Source organism: Poeciliopsis prolifica, unplaced genomic scaffold, assembly GCF_027474105.1.
Source record: "Poeciliopsis prolifica strain line A6 unplaced genomic scaffold, Auburn_PproV2 SCAFFOLD008, whole genome shotgun sequence".
Lineage (NCBI taxonomy): Eukaryota > Metazoa > Chordata > Actinopteri > Cyprinodontiformes > Poeciliidae > Poeciliopsis > Poeciliopsis prolifica.
Genome location: NW_026562383.1, coordinates 9,743,092 through 9,761,080, shown reverse-complemented (window position 1 = coordinate 9,761,080; position 17,989 = coordinate 9,743,092). Strand labels below are relative to the sequence as shown.

Genomic DNA, 17,989 nt, shown 5'->3' with positions numbered 1-17,989 from the left:
ACCTTGTTAATGACTTTTTCTCGGTTTTTGCAGCTGCTATAAGTTAATCCCCACAGATGTGACCTATTAGTCATTCAACCATAAAAAGGCTCTTGAATTTCAGTTTAGCAAAGAACCAGGTTTGAACTGCAACTTCAGGCATTTTGTTAAGAACAGCCTAAAGCCATAAATACAGTTTGTCTTTATTTTCACACTGATTCTATAAAATTATGAAAGATGAAGAAACAGAACAACAATTGCTCGCACCAACACGATTATAACACAGAGTTTTTCCCTTATTATTTCTTAAATAATTGAGAATACGGTTCTCAGATTTGAGTTCAGGTCTTTGCTGATTTTCTTTCTCGTTTTTTTGAGACACTAATCTCAGAAACTGTTTATCTGTTGATACCTTTTCTTTCCCTTGGGCTTTAGAGAGCCTGAACAATATGCCGCCATGGTCAGGGACGAAGACTGGATTGAAATTGCCAAAGAAAATCTTTCAGACAGCTTTGAAACAACTGATGAAGACTTTTTCTAAAAGGCCATGAAACCCTTGATTTCTTGGAAAAGTTTTGTTTATAGACACAAAAGGTGGTTTGAAACTTTCACATAGTTCTGCACATTAAGTCAGAGCTGGGCTCATAGAGGTGCTCTGTAAATGCATCCACATGCTTGTAAACCTTTTCTTGTTTGACTTCCTCCCATCACAGCTCTGGGTTTTTTTCCTCCTTCCGAGGGCAAAAAAGTGCATTTCTTAGAGCTTTTTTCCCTGACCAGTTGTCAGATTTTCTTCTTTTGGGGAGGATTAGTATTTTAGCTGAAGATGTTTGTATTACAAAAAAATAAAAAAATGCAGAGAAGTGCAGGCTGTGCCACTGCGGCTGATGCAGATACCGCTGGGTGGATTTGCCGTGCCAACAGACAGGACTAAAAGTGACATTATAATCATTTTGAGGGTGTTAGCAAAATAAGACTGCTGGCAGTGTGTAACAGCCCATAGTGTGAAGGTTTCAGTTTCAACCCAGAGGTTATGTCAGGCTGTATTAATAGAGAATTTAGCTACAGTTACTCTGGTGAAGATATTATGTCTTATTTGAATGTTGCAGCGTAACAAAGCGGGGACAGCCCAAACAAGGCTGCAAAGTGTATTGCACATATAGAATAATCATAATACTGCAGAAGTACTTTATACTTAGGTAAATATCTCATAATATCTGAAAAAGACAAAAATTATTTAGAAAGCTTTACAAATGCTGTGCAATTTGACTTAATCAACACACAAATTACACAAAAGGATTCAAATTTAATTCAGTCCTGACGGAAAGATCCTAAAACTTGTCCATGTTCCATTTCCCTCTCAGACTTCTGTTGCTGGTTGACTTACACCTCGGCTCATATGTGTGCCAACCTGATTCTTCTCTTGCTTATTTCTTTGGCTTCATCCTGGCAGAAAAGTCCAGGGAGATCAGTGCTGATGTGAGAAAGCAGATGGTAGAGTGACTTCAGACAGAAATGTCTTTTCTGGAGTCATTTCTAAGCAATCGAAAACTCAAAGATGACCAGTTAAAAAAAAAAAAAATGCACATGAAAACAACTTTTTACAAGTGTGGCCATTTTATCTGGGTCTGGAAAGAGACTGAAGCTCACCATCAGGTCAGGGGAAACTGGTTCACCTGATTGGAAACAAGAGTCCAACCTCCACAGCACTGGTTTCCCTGCAAACTGGAGTGACTGGAGCACCAGTGTGGTGCAGCACCGAAACTCTCGCCGGTGACAAATCCTTCTGAGAGACTTCCCAGCGGTTTGATCTTTTCTTTCTCTGATGAAAACTGATTTGTGTTGTAACTCCACGGGTTCATCTGTTGCACTGACAACCTCCTCTAAAAGGCTTGACACTGAATCAGCTCTCTGTGGATGTTAAAGATCAGGTGTTGGAGATCGAGCTCAGTCAGCAAAACAGAGGAACAGACAGATCTGCAGGACGTTTTTGTTCTCTCTGCACCTTAATCAACAGCCTCCCACCGTATTCTCGTCATTGATCCCTCTAGTTACCCAGAAGCAGGTTGACATTGCAGCCAGCGGCCCACAAAAACCACCTTTTCTGTTGCAGTGGATCGTATACGCATCAATGCTAAAAGGAAGAAGAAGAAAAAAATCATGAACCGACCCTTATCAGGCGGCATCTTCTGGTCCCTTTGAATGCATGTTGGGATTTCAAGCATTTCCTAAGAAGCTCCATTTCATTTCATGAGACTTTGTTCTGTGTGAGGCCTCGCAGTGTGTTGTCGCTGCCTCTGCGCGCATCTCTGAATTAAAGACAGACAAGACGAGCTCTGACTTACCGCTATCTGATCCTCCTGTCTTTTGGTGGATGTGCTTCATATTGTAATGAGCCGATTTAGCTGGGAACAAATTAAGTGAATGAATTATGCGCCCCAAATGACTGTTCGGGGTAAACCTAAATTAGAATAGTAGAATTTGTGGAACGAAAGAGAGGAGAGTAAAAAAACAGATGGCTTAATTGGGTTAATGGGGATAATACTAGAGAGGAAGAAGATGTGCAATTCAGTAGAATTTTGTCCATAAACTTTTCCTGTGAATGTCAACAAAGTTCTAAATAGTAAATTAAACAGAGAAAACATGTGGCAAAGTGAAGCAGCAAATGCAGATTGTTTTATTCATGCTGATCGAACCTTTGGGCTAAAAGAAAAGTCAAGTCATCAGCGTGTCACTATCTACCGTAGTTCATTTTTAATCTGCCTCATTAGTCCAGAATTAGCTGAGTCAGAAGCTGCAGAATCAGCTGTGCGGTCGGTCGCTCTACCTGCTTGATATTCCCCCACAATGACAGGCTCACCCAGAGACACACTTTTCCTTACAATCAGCGCTTGTATTTACCGCAGGGCGCACCGGCTTCAGTGTCTGTGTCAGCATGTCGGGTAGTTGTGACACAGGGTCGTTTCTGCAGGCTGATATCCATCTGCAGATATCAGGATGCAGAATCACTCATGCAGGTGAGAGTTTGTGTCGGCCAACTCAAACATGCTCTGCTGTGTGAAGAAAGACGTTTTCCTCACATAGGGGCTTAGATTAAGGCTGTGAACCTCAGCTGGATGTTTAATGCTTATTTAGGAATCTCTCTTTGACGTATCAGTAAAAAAAAAAAAAACATTATAACATGGTGACATATATTTTCCTTCATACCCTGCAAACCAATCTGCATAACATGGCTTTCCGTTTTTATGTCTGTGAAATCAGTATGTTTTGTGCTATTCTGCAAATGAAATGTTTTGTTATTGGTCCTTTTAAACCATCTGAATGGAAAAATAAGAACTATGAATAAATGCTTTCTCTATGCAAGTATCTACTGCTTGATAAAACAGCATTTTCTTTAATCAAGTTTTTTTCATGTTTTTGTGTTACACCAACTTGTTGATTTTATGCGACAGACAAAGAAAAAGTTAGTCTTTAACTGTGAACTGAAAGGGAAAGGAAATGTGGATTTGAATAATATTTACACGCAATTATCTGAAAAGTGCGGTTCAGCCCACCACTATTCTGCTGTTGAAAAGCACAGTAAAAAATATCAAGTAAATATAGAAATAGAGCAACTTGGATGGTTTTCTGCTCTATTATGTTCCTGTCATGATCTAAGGGAATATGGAAGGTGAAGGTTTTTATTATCCCGAGCAGAGAGGAGCTGAAACATTCAGTCTGTGTACACACATATCCAGCAGAGCACAGCTCAAATGTTTGTTTGTCAATTGTTCTTTCCTTTAGAAGCGGAGAGGCAAGGCCGCCTGTTTCTGATAATAAACAATTTCCTCTGTAGGAGTTTAGACGTTGCTCTCGAGGACTCAGAGCTCGTTGTTTTGCTTAGGGCCTCTGGCAGGACTTAAGAGCTGTCTGCAGAAGAAATGAACCAAACACCTTGCATTTATTGGTCTGTCTTTCACTAGTGAGGTGAACCTATCCAAGGTGACGTCAGAGGACGCTGAAACCTTCTGGTTGTGCGTTAGGAACCCTGTGATAGGCGGCATATTAATGGTGTTTTCCTTTGTCCCTAAAAGTTGTGAGTACTCCTAGTGTCTCCCAGGCTGTTAACGTCTCTAAATTTTTGGACAGCTTTATAGCTTCTGGGTTGAGCTGTGGTCTTGTGAGGCTTTACACAGTGTATACAGTCTGACAGCAAAGTACAAGGAGAAATCTCCACCAGCAGCTAACTGTTCTGCCACTCTCCCCTCTGCAGTTTTGGCTCCTAGTTTTTATTATTATTATTATTATTATTATTATTATTATTATTATTATTATTATTATTATTATTATTATTATTATTATTATTATTATTATTTTTCTCTTGGATTGTCATTAGCATATCTCACTGTTTGTGTTTCTGCCATGCTGAACACCTTGTGTTGATCCAGAGGTGGAGGTGGCTCTTTTTAAAGGTTAGGAGTGAATTTTTCTTCATTGTGTACATTAATGCACCAGATGTTTGTGAAGGTCTTTATTGACAGAGAGAGTGAGGCATGTGTTCACATAAAAGCCAGATCCAGTTATTGGACTCATGAGGTGTCTCAGTGAAGACATTGGATGTCTCTGCAAAGTGTCCCTGTCATGATAAGATGTTGTAAGTCTCCAGGTATGGATAGTCCTAAAAACACACATGATATACTTGTCCCTAAGAGTAACAATTAGAGACAAAAAAGACACTACAGGGACTGCGAAATGTTTTGTCCCCTAGTAACAATTAGGCCTGTTCTACAAATCCACCTCACCACTCGAGTACAAACAGTAACAAGATCAATTTCAGTGGCAGGGAGGTTTTTTTTTTTACCCTCCACCTAAAGCACCACCTGGAGTCTGCTGGGTTTGGCCTGTCTGTAAACAAGCAGGAAAGCCTCACACATTAATGCTCATGCTGATGAACATTAATGTGTGCGTTGGATCAGCTCCCAACGCAGAGCAAAACCAAGCAACGTTAAATTCTTCGGTTCACCAAATCTCATTTAAAAGCTTTCAACAGTAAGACTCATTCAAATCTCATGAAATACACAAATAACACAAATTGCAAGCTGAGAACAAGCCTTTGAAAAAAATAGTTTGACATTCGACATCTTATGAGGTTTTCATCACTATCGTTATCATTTAAAATTAATATATATAATTACAATCATATATAGAGTGGCTTGGATTATTTTCTATTCAGTATTACAGATCACTGAGTTTCTCTCATAAAGCTCAGTGAACGTGAAAGGTGAATATTTCATTGCCCTGAGCAGAAAAGTTTTGAAGCCGTTTCTCTGTGTCCACATCTTTTCAGCAGAGATGTTTGTTTGTTCTTGGTTTTAGAAGCAAAGGGATTGGCTGTCTGTTTCTGACAATAAACAATTTGCCCTGGAGGAGTTTATATGTTGCTCTTGAGGAGTGAGCTTGTAAAACTGTCTGAGCAGTTGGACTTGATTTGCTTGGGGCATCTGGCAGGATGTACAATGTATTTCATCTGCAGAAAGGAACTGTGCATTTTTGGTTTGTGTTGTTACAGTGAGGTAAACTTATTGAAGCAAACATCAGAGGACGTTTCTTGATACATTTAGAGAATGTGTTCCTTGTTGTATTAATAATAATTTCTTTAGTTCTTGCCATGCGTGTTCGGACCTCCTACGTTCTTGTGACTGAGGGCATGATCAAATAAAAAACAAAAATAAGCAGATTATATTTTTTTTACTTTTTTATTCTTGGTACAATATGATTCATCACTGATATATGCAGTTATGTTTTCTTTGTAAGCTTAATGTTTAAGCTTTCTTCAGCTCACTAACAGTGTTTCTGTTTGCATTGTGTTTGTTTGACTTTTTAATATTTTGGTCCAATCTGTAAGCCTCTGAAATAAGTTGAACTATAAATTACAATCTTGTTGATCTGATTAACAATACTTAACTTTAGTCATTGTGACCTAGAGATTTCAACAAACACATCTATCTTTTTAATAAATAGATTGCTACAATCTATTCATCTCTACATTATTCAGAGACAGAATCAACTTGTTTTTCTTGTGCTTCATTTTTGTTCCTTTGCTTTTCGCTGCCATGCCTGCATATCTTGGACCAGCTGCCTGCTTGGGGCAGGCTCCCTTAGGATGGCAACAGAACTGGGCTTCCAAACACAAGTCAGCACAATTACTGCACTTCAAAGATTAGAGCGTAATCTCTCAGTTTATGTAGTTGGGTTTAAGGTGAGTCGGAAGGCATTTGTCCAAGTTTGGGTTGTCCTTAAGCCAAGGTTGTTCTTTGTGGGTGTATACTCTTTGCTTCCTTAACTGTGCAAATCAATTTGTCACTTCCTTTGGTCTTTTTCTTGGATGGTGTACTTTATCATTCCATTTACCCTTGGACAGAAATAAGTAAATTAAACCATGGCGCACTGAAAAACAATGAAAGAGAGGCCGTGTGCGTGAAACATCTCTGTCCTTGCTAATGTGCAGCCTCTATTGCGTATTATGTTCTTTAATGCTGTAGCTGAAAGGGTGGCAATAAAAACGCAGCACATTAACAGCACATCATGTCTGTGTTTCCCTCTCTCTCTTAGTACAAACAAGTGGAGCAGTATATGTCCTTCCACAAGCTGCCTGCCGACTTCCGACAGAAAATCCATGACTATTATGAGCACAGGTACCAGGGCAAGATGTTTGACGAGGAAAGCATCCTGGGGGAACTCAGTGAACCTCTCAGAGAGGTAAGACCTATCAACTTGGCCTATTTTCCATAAATAAGATTAGAATTTCGATTTTTCATCTGTTAGTTAAACTGAAATGGATGGTTTCATTCTCAGTGCAGACTTTGTTTACCTAATGTGTGTTTGTTTACACACTCCTCCTGTGACAGGTTTTATGTAGAAAGAGAACATTCTCTATCTATATCCATATTTGTGCTTGATTGTGCTTAATTTCTCTTTAGGAAATAGTGAACTTCAACTGCCGAAAACTGGTGGCATCCATGCCGCTGTTTGCCAACGCAGAGCCAAACTTTGTTACAGCAATGCTGACTAAGCTACGTTTTGAGGTGTTCCAACCTCAAGATTACATTATAAGAGAAGGCACCATTGGCAAAAAAATGTACTTCATCCAGCACGGCGTTTGCAGTGTCATCACCAAAGGCACACTTGCTATGAAACTGTCTGATGGCTCTTATTTTGGAGGTGGGATATTGTCTTTGTCCTGGATATGATGCTTTTCCTCGGTGCTGTTGCTCTTACATCTATTTTCAAGATTTGCCTTGCTGTTTCAGAGATTTGCTTGTTGACGAGGGGTCGACGAACAGCCAGCGTGCGAGCAGAGACGTACTGTCGCCTCTACTCTTTGTCTGTTGACAACTTCAACGAAGTTTTAGAAGAGTATCCAATGATGAGAAGAGCCTTCGAAACAGTCGCCATCGATCGTCTAGATCGTATAGGTACAACAAACGAGAAAATATCCAAAGAAACTAGATTCACATCAAAGCATCATTTTGACGATTATACAAAGATCTGGCAAAGATTTATCTAGGCTAGGCTAAGGGTTAATTCAAGGCATGAAATATGCTGTCCTAAGTCTAACATTGTCACCATTAAGGAATTCTTGCATCTTGATTTACAAAAATCTAATGTTTTCAGGCAGTAAATGTAGTTGGGGCAGTAAAATTATATGCTTTGTTCTCTGAAAATGACACAGGACACTGTAACAATATATGGAAGTACAAAGTGACTCCATTCCTTTCCCTAGGGCTTATTTGAACAGAGGATGTACCTGGTGTGAAGGACATCACATCCTGTATCAAACTACTGTTGTTTTCTTTTGCAAATTCTAATTTGCTTGTTTTTATGCATTGTTCAGCTGTTTTTATTCCTTCTGTACTGTCCTTGCTTTTTATATTCTCTAATGTCGCCCCTGTTTTTTTTTTTTTTTTTTGTTCCTTCCTGTAGGTAAAAAGAACTCTATCCTGATGCACAAGGTTCAGCATGATCTCAACTCCGGTGTTTTCAACAACAGGGAGAACGAAATGATCCAGGAGATCGTCAAATATGACCGTGAGATGGTGAAACTAGTGGATCTGCAGCGGCCAAGGGCCATGTCTATGACTCCCTCTATAGGTGGGATCTTTGCCCCTCCGGGTCAGCCTCAGTCTGGCTCTGCAATTGCCACCCTCCAGCAAGCTGTGGCCATGAGCTTTTGCCCTCAAATGGCCAGCCCTTTGGTGGGTCCGGGGACTTTGCAGTCCCCACGCATGGTGCGACGGTTTCAGGTGATGCAGAACTTGTCCAGTCCGATCTCAATGTCTCCTCTTCAGTCTCAACCTCCCCAAACACTTGGAGGAGCATTTGGATCTGCTATTTCTAGCCCCCCGGTCCAAAGCCCGCTCACAGCTACAGGACGGACTTTTCAGTACATGGCGAGTGTGGGACCGTCGGGGTCCCAGTTGTCCCTTGTCCAGCACCATGCACCCAGCCCCACACAGACCACCCAGCAGAGGCCCGCCTCACACAAAAGCACCCACTCTCTCCATATGGGTAGTTTGAGCCAAGACACCCGGGCCTTGTCTGCATCTCAGCCTTCACTCCCCCAGGAAGGAACACCACAGGCTTCCTCTGCAGCCCCCAGCCCCCCACCCTCCACCCGCACTTCCAACTCCTCCATTGGCCCCCAACAACCTCCCCATCACAACTTACCGGGACCCTCGGGTGTGGGGAGACCGGCTGGAACCCAGCAGAGGGTGGCCTTTGCCTCCACTCCTCCTCCAGGTGGACCTACTGGAATGGGGGCAGTAGCAGCAGCTGCTGGACCGGGACCTCCAGACTCTGGAGTTCCCAAGAAAGATTCGATTGTCAGCCTTCCGGAGCTAGACTCTGCCAGATCCCGGCTGTCTTCCAACTTGTGACCCTAGTGGAGTTCAGTAGAGAGGCCTTTTTTTTTTGTAGGAGAATCAGTGCGGTTAAGGTCAGTCCAGCTGATCATTCAGCTTGCTAAATGACCAATCAGCTACTGCCAGCACCACCAGTCTTTCAACCTTGGTGCACCGTGTGCTGGTGTCAGCAGGAAGAAAGGAGCTGCTCGAAGTATTGAAGTACTTTGACTACGGGGAGTCAATACGATTATATTAGTATATAAAATTAAGGTTGAACTGGTCTGGTCTGCTGTGCCAGCACCTTTAGTCTTAGTATCACCCCTTTCACTCTGCTTCCAAACACCTACTGCATATCGCTGACTTTACTGTAAAGATATGACGAAAAGTATGATTAATGTACCAATTACATACTGTGTAGAATCCATGCAATGCAATCTAGCAGGAGCTGGACTTAAAAATGAAAATCAGGGACTTGAGGTCAAACGACAATGACATTTTAAGCGTTCAAAAGTGTTTTAAATGTAATTTTTTTTTTCTCCGTATAAGCTGTCGTAGCAAAAGAACACACATCTTCATGTCGTTCAAACTAGTAGTGGAGTTAGTGTTTTAGACCGCTGGTCGATCTTACATCAATGTGTAAATAGTCGATGAAAAAAGTAAGGAAGGACATTATACTCATTGTATCTACCCAAAACCAAAGTTGAGCTTGAACACCAAGTCTGGTTGTGTCTGTATCAACTAAAAAAGAAACATAGAAGAAAATGCCATTTATTTAACTGCCTTGATTCAACGTTAGAAGCCATATATTTGGTTTGCGTGTATGCATATATGTGAGTGTGTGTGTGTGTGTGTGTGTGTGTGTGTGTGTGTGTGTACGCGTGCATCAGAGAGTTTTTGTTTATGTGTTTTGGTTCCATTTTCAGAGAAGGGACTCATGCACTCTACGACACATCGTCAAGTATGACTGGATGGAAATGCTGACGGTGGCACTGCCCTGTTTTCATGAATCATCTGGAAAGAGGTCAGCTGTTTGCTCAACATACTGATTGTAACCCTAAAGGCAAAGGTGGTTTAATAATCTGAGCTTTACTGAAAGGAAACATTTGTGAACAACCCATACTGTATACTTGCTTGTTTCTGTCTAGGTTCATCGATTAACACATGCAATATAATTCTGCAATACTCTACCCCGCCTATATATATATATATATAAATATATATATAAATATGAATATCTATACTTATGCTGTACAGGAAAATGGACTTGTTTCTTTATGTATTTTTTGTTTGTTTTTTATTATGTGAAATTTTAAAGAATCCAGCAGCTATTGTGGCTTCACTTGAGGTATTGTAATCCAGTGACCATGTTGTTACCTTAACCAAAAATATGTGAGGGAATGAAAGGGTATGTTGCTGTGTTATTTTTGTGTTAAAAGAAAAAAACAAAAAACAAAACACTATACTAACTCCTTCCAGCTGGTTTAAAGACACGGGATGAATCCATGTTTGAGCTCAGCCAGTCAGATCCTCAAAAATGTCACCGGAGAGGCATTTCCAAGTGTTTAAATTGATAGGGTGGCCAATATGGGGTACAGACGCCCCAATTGGAAAAAAAAATCACCTAGAACTTCGGTGAATGTCTCCACTTTTGGGTGCACAGAAATCCTTTGGTTCGAAGAGCGAGAGTGGGTCGAGGCTTTGATTATTTTTATTCGAAACATTCTGATCCCGTTGAATCTAAAAACTCCTTCTCCTGCTGAATGTATGCCATACGAGGAGGACGACAGCTAATCAGTTTTAAACTGCCATGTAAATAAAGGGACAGAGGATTTTATGATGCAAGGCGGGACTGAGCATTGCTGTGTGAGTCCCTGAGTGTCTGTGATCTTTTTTTATAGTCCTTTGATGCTTATTTGGGTTGAAGATTGCTGTATTTACCATTTATACTACAACCCAATACCCCCAGATCTGAATATTACAGAAAGTCTAAAAAATGTACTGAAAAGGGCATGAATGAGAGCGTGCTGCAACCACTCTGAACCTCTCTGTACGAAGCGAGAAGTGAGGACGTCCACTTAAGCACCTTGTGTTGCACTACGACCTTGTAATCAAAAAGATAAAAAGGAAAAAAAAATCAATGTTCTGTTCTCTCAAAACTGTTGTCTCACCTCTTCTGGACCCAATATATGGTTGAAATGTAAAGACAAGTAAAAGGGAAGTCAACCGGGGCAGCTGGTTCATTGTGATAAACAAACATGGTGGCCAACTTTTTCAGCTCTGACCATTGATTTGGATCCAAACTGTAAAATCACTGGACATTTCACTCAGGTTTTCTACCTTCACACAGTTATGTATTGATTGCCACAAAGTGGCTTTCCATTGATTTACGTAGACATGTCTATTCCCATATTTTGAGCTCGTTTACGTAATCGACTTGAGTAATTCGAATTGGCACAGGAAACAAAAAGCATAAAGTAAAAGTCCTAAGATTGTTGCCAGCTTTAGTGCTTGATCTCTTGTTGTGAGATCTTATAAACTGGTGAGTGTTTGGCTCGTGAACCTTTGGTTCATTTTCATACAGTTGGAACAAAAATTCAAAGGTGATTAAAATGTTTACTTATTTTAGTGATTCAAATTAAAAATTAAAATTTTTATGCAATATTTTAACCATGTATGTATTTCTGTTTGTTTTGATGATTATGGCTGTCCATATACTTTATAAGCACTCAATATTTGACTGGGCTCCTTTTGCATAAATTACTGCATCAATGCAAGACAACAAGGAAGCATTCGGCGTGTGATTCTGCTGTCAAGGAAGCCAAAGATTAGTTTACCTGCGGCCTTCAGCTTGTCTTCATTGTTGAGTCTTGTATCTTTCATCTGATTCTTGAAAACACTGACAGGTCAGATTAGCTTTTTGGTTTGTATAACTCAGTGACAACATGGACATTGTTAGTGTAGGTTTTCATGTTAGAAAATTGAATAAGTATTAATTTTGTAAAGCTCATTGCGTGAAGTTTCCTGGTATGAGGCTGTGCTCAATTTAGTCACAGTGGAAATTGTTCCCAAAATCACTTCTTACTGTGGAAACCTCAACCTGTGTTGAGGCTGCAATTAGTTTGGATCATGTCCCTCTCCACTTTTCTGGGATCTTTTTCTTCCATCTTGAAAAAAGTATTTTGGGCCACTTGGCGATCGTCCAGTCCTTTTTCTTTTTAGTCAGGATAAAACTGACTAAGGAGAAAAAGCCAGTCCTCTGGTTCAGGACTGGCTTTAAACAAATAATGCAAGGTGTGTTCTAGATAGATCTGTGTGTGGTGGCTCTTGAAGCACTGAAATGGATGCATAAATTGTCCCCATTGGGATGAATAAAGTATCTATCATCATCATTATGATCATCACTGAGTCCAGCCCCAGTCCACTTGTTGAAACTCCCCAGAATCTTGAATTAAGTTTTGTTTTTGAATAATTTAATTCTCATCTCTGTTGCTGTGCACCTTTCTTTACAACAGTTTTTCTTCCATTCAGATTCTCTTTAATATGAATTAATATGCTTGAATATTATACTATAAACAGCCAGTTTCTTTTCCAGTGGCTTTTTGTGGTTTGTTCTCCTTGTGGAGGGTTTTAGTGCTTTCTGACTTAATGGGTCTCATGCCAAATAACTTTCTGAGAAACTAAGTTTTTATTAGTTATGAGCCATAATCAACAAAACTAATGGAAACGAACGTTTGAATTGTGTAACTAATTTATAATTCAGGTTTTACTTTTTAAACTGAATTACTGAAATAAATCTACATTTCAAAAACTTTCTAACTAACTGAGGCACTCCTGCAATGAAGAAAACAAAATTACATTTTCTGTTTCACAAAAAAGTAAATAAACGTCTTATAGTCGTTCCTGAGTCACAGTACCGCCTCCCCAACCTTTCAGTAATACATGAATCATGAATTGTTTTCTTTTTTTTACCTGTGGGAAAGGTGAACACCAGAACACCAACACCATTCTGAATGAAATCTGAGTTGTGTTTTTCTGTGTGCTTCAGTACTGTTTTGTCTGATTATTTGGTCCTTCTCCTGAGTTCTTTTTGCTAATACCAGAGTTTGCCCTGTTAAGCTGCTATCAAGACTGTGCAGATCTCTGAATGAATCCACAGTCGGCGAGAGCAAGATGAATGGAGAATTAAAGAGCTAATGTTTCAGGCAATATCAGGCACCGTCTCTGTTTCATTGCATCTACATGTAGTGTGTAATTCTCTTCCACTCAAAGGATGGCATTTGAGACTCTTTGATGGGCGCCGCTCCGTTTGAACCGTCGGCCACAGGCCCGACACAGCGCCGGCCAAGCGCACACTGCCAGTTTATCTGTTTTTGTGTTTGTCTCACGGGTTGCTCAGTGTGTCGGCTTCAAGCTGCCATTGAGACGTGTGTGCTGTGTTGGCCTGATGGTGGGCCGGTTCAAAGTGTGACTGTTTAATAATTCTTCTTCTGGACTTTGCGGTAAAGTGGGAACGAATTCCTTCAAATGTGTTTGGCACTGACTGACAGTGACAGAGAATCTCAAAGTTTCAAGCCTCTCACTCTTGCTGTACCAGATGTTGAGGGTACTGAATGCCTTGGTGTTGATTTGTCAGCAAATCAGGGTCTTATGTTTGTCTGTTCTTTCTGAGTTATCAGTCACTTTTATTTGGTTGTAGATTTATGATTTATATTTACAATGTGCCCTCTGCACTTGGACTGTATATACCTTGTGCCTAGTACATCTAGTTTCCACATAGTCTCCTTTGTGGTATGTATGTGCCTGTAAAAATGCAAATATGTGTTTTTATTTCCAACTTGCAATATATGTACAAACCATTAGATGACTAGTATTGCTAAATTACAATGACAATGTCAGTATATATAATTTTCCCTGATAGGGGAAACACAAAATTGCACATTTTATGTTGGGTTGAACCTTCCAACACCATGCGCGCTGTACTCGGTACGTTCATGTTCTGTACATAAGGTATACACAGAGATGTGGGGCGCCTTCTCGGGTTTTCACCACAACCTGGTGTTTAAGCATCATTTTTACAAAGAGAGAGTGAGCTCTGGCTAGCTCCTGGTGGATATCAGCAGTCTAGACATTAGCTTAGGAAAGCTGCTTGAGCCAAAAACAGCAGAAGTTAACTAGCAAAACTGTGGAAATGCTTGCACAAAATTGAAATACATACACAAAATGATTAAAAAAAACAGAAAAAGAAAAAGAAAAGAAAAAAAAGGCTGTTCATATGCTGGATCATCATCAGTCTGTGCCGTTGCACAGCTTTTCACACTGATACTGGTTGCACACTGATCTGGTGTTGGCCACTAAAAGGAAAAATAATTCTGTCCAAGACTGAATCCAAATCTTGAGTCACAGCAAGTCTTAAACATGACTCCCAGATGAGTTAGCTGACAGATAAAGCAGAGTGCATGCTTGTATTTTTCTCATTTAAGCAGAGTTCTGTGTATGATTGTTGTGGGACCTTCAAATCTAGAAACTGTTGTGTATCAACTACTGTACAATGATTTTATTTAGTCTTACAGTTTAACTTTTGTGTCGTAGCTACTGTAGCCTGCTTAACTTACCTAAGCCTTCTCTCTGCTTCAGGACTCTGTGTGCTTGAGTTTGTGTGTGTGTGTGTGTTCCTGTGCCTTTCCTTCTATAATGTTGGTCCCACTTGAGAATATGATGCCATTTAAGGGGTTGAAACCCACACAAAGCTGAGAGATGCCAGCACAAATAAAATAATAATGAAAAAAAAACACCAATAAAAGGTCACAACCACAGTTGTTTTCAAAATACTAAACAATATTGAAATGCTTTCTAGAATTGACTCTAGCACATCCTAGACTTAGTAGCATTCCACAGCCTGCACGAACAGCTCAGTGTGGGCATCCAGACACACTTTACCAGCACCATGAAGATGACAGCACAGATCTCTGAAACACGAAAACCAGTCTGCAAACATCTCAGGCTGTGCTTGGCTTCTGCTCGTACAAAAACAGGCTTAGGTATTACTCAACTTCAATTCTGTCTTTAAGTTGATGTTTGTATTCCAGTGACAACTCAGCTCCCAGCCCCAGCCGCAGTGCTTACCAAATTGGACTAAAATGATGGTTGGGGGGGGGGAAACGGGGATGGTTTGGGTGGTCCTTGTTGTCGTCTTGTCTCTCCAGACTGGGATACACAGCTGGTGGCTGGGATGAGGGGCTGATTTGCTCCTGTGTCCAAAAGGCTGTCCTGTCCACCACCTTTGTTATTCAACAACACAGAGCCACACCCTGGTTTTCCTCAATAAGCTGGTCTGTCAGTCAGTGGCAATGTTGTTTCAGCATCCATAAACAGACATAAAATACCTTGTTGTGCAATAAAAAAATGAGCGCATTGGCATACTTATCCCTGTGTGTTGACCTTTCTTTTGTCAGCCTGTACTTGTTGGTATTTTGAGTAATCATTAGTTTTAGCATGTGAGTGTTGAACATTTAACTAATGCCTCGTTTTCATTGAGCTGTATGGCACGGGTTAGTGCAGTTTGGTATGCTATTGTTAAAGCGGCCCATACAACAGACTCACACCGCTGAGCCTGAACTGCACTGACCCATGTCACTCAATGGAAACAAGGTCACGGAGAGCTTTGCAAAAGTATTAATGTACCATGTCCACATTTTCTTAATCAGAACCATCAAATGCATTGTTTGTTTATTTTGGTTTTATATGATAGCTCAACTCAAGATAAAGCTGTGAAATGAAAGGAACCAATCAAAACCTGAAAAGTTTGGAATGCTTTTCAGGTTTTATATATATATATATATATATATATATATATATATATATATATATATATATATATATATAGATATATATATATATAGATATCTATATATATATAGATATAGATCTATATATATATATATATAGATCTATATATATATATATAGATATCTATATATATAGATATATATATAGATATCTATATATATATATATAGATCTATATATATATATATATAGATCTATATCTATATATATATAGATCTATATATATCTATATATATAGATATCTATATCTATATCTATATATATATATATATATATATATATATATATATATATATATATATATATATATATATATATAAAATCTAGTGTAACTTTAAGAGGTCATCTGAAGGTCTCAGAGTTTTCTTGGAAAACCTTAGTTAGCAAATTGCAACATTAAGACAAAGGAATACCGTGAACAGGTGAGGGATAAAAAGAGGTTAAAGAGAGAGCCTTAATTAGGGGAGCTGCCAAGAGTACCATGGTATCTCTGGTAGAGCTGCAGCAATAAACTGGTGAGGTGGTAGAAACTGTGGAAAGTATGTCTATTAGTTGTTTGCTCTCTAAACCAGGTCATTAAGGGGAATTAGCAAAATGAATGCCATTGTTGAAAGGAAGACAAATGAAGTTGTGTTTACAGTTTGCCACAAGCTATTTTGACAACACAGCAAAAACCTTTACTGTTTTGTCTCACAGCAAGGAAATTCCACTGCAACAGCAGCGAAGTGACTGGTAATCAAACCATGAAGATTCACACAAAGATAAAATTAGAAACTATCCAAAAACACAACTGCAGCATGTAGTGTACAGTAAGAGCACAAATACTGGCCAATACTGTCCAAATACTAAAAGTGTTGCTCTGGTCAGATCTGGTCACTTAATTTCTCAGCCTGACTGCAAAATACTACGAGTGCCAGAACATGAAGAACCCACACATTCATGGATAGAACCTGCAAACTCCAAGCAGAAAGATCCAGGTTGGGATTTGAACCCAGGATCTTCTTACTGCCAGGCAACACTGCTACCAACTTGACTGGTGAAGCTTGAGGTATTTTACAACCCTTAAAATTTGCTGCTGCAACTGGAGTGAGATGTTATTGTGCAAAGCATTAGCTGGTGGAGGAGCGAGTATGCTGCAACACATTTCACAAATTTATTTTGAAAGAACATGAATTATTTCCTCCCACTTCACAATGACCCTTTTTGTGTTGGTTTCACAATTAACATTTGACATTTTGTATGTGGTTAAAGGGATTTGAATACTTTTGCAAGACAACATACTTCCTGGAGGTAATGACTGCAAACATGTGAACACACACACACACACACACACACACACACACACACACACACACACACACACACACACACACACACACACACACACACACACACACACACACACACACACACACACACACACACTTCCTAGCTGGCCAGCCGCTGTAACCCACATCAGATGAGATCTTTTTCTCTGTTGCTCTGCAGACAGGGGCTCTGCTGCATCCCTGATGAGATGTCTGAGCACAGACTAACAGCTTTCCGTTTTGTGTTCATGTGCACGTCAACTCACAGCACCGTTCAGGAGTACGCAAGCAACATCTCTTGTTTGTCCCTAAGTGGGCTTGCATGCACATGGAAAGTCTTACTTTTGTTATTAGTCTGAAACAGAGAGGGTACATGAACTGGTGTGTTTGTGCACGCATCAGAGATGAGGGCAGCCCAAGGACAAAGTCCGTAGCAGCCTGGGAGCAACACCCACCCATTTGCTCTCTGTCTGCATCCGTTCCTCTAAACGTGCACATACACATGCACACGCCTGCACACAAGGTGAGAAATACTAAAACACACACACACAGCTGCCTGGATCCTCACTGATTATGTATGGTGCACTGAGATAGAAAGATTAAAATTACATGCAAGGTGAGGTTTTGACACTGAGCTTTCACACCGTTTGTGTTGCCTCCTCAGGTCTACACGCAGTTTGTACAAATGTGGGTGAGGCCATCCGCAGTGCGTGTCCGTAGCTTTACCTTGATGTGACATAATGTCCTCTTTCCACAGCTCTATTGCCACAGAAATGCACCCCCCCCACACCCCCCCCCACACACACACATACACACACTCTTTCTCTTTCATTGTAATTCAGTGAGGAAGCGAGCAATGTACTGATAGTGGCTGCAGGCGGCTACTACATCGGGTCGTGTTGTGTAGCTATATGAGTCTGAGCATATAGTTTCATCCTTTATATAGGGCCAAGGATTGTCCTCTACCTCAATTTCT

General features: G+C 40.1%; 1 protein-coding gene across 1 annotated transcript in view; it reads left to right on the top strand.

The window, feature by feature from the left end:
• LOC129362093 (potassium/sodium hyperpolarization-activated cyclic nucleotide-gated channel 2-like) overlaps positions 1 to 15,284 on the top strand; it is a 36,327-nt gene extending 21,043 nt beyond the window's left edge. The window contains exons 5-8 of the mRNA XM_055033431.1: positions 6,571 to 6,717; positions 6,939 to 7,179; positions 7,269 to 7,433; positions 7,942 to 15,284. Coding sequence (XP_054889406.1) covers positions 6,571 to 6,717; positions 6,939 to 7,179; positions 7,269 to 7,433; positions 7,942 to 8,894 — 1,506 coding nt within the window. The 3' untranslated portion in view covers positions 8,895 to 15,284. The remainder of the gene's footprint in view (positions 1 to 6,570; positions 6,718 to 6,938; positions 7,180 to 7,268; positions 7,434 to 7,941) is intronic.
• Positions 15,285 to 17,989: the final 2,705 nt, after the last annotated feature.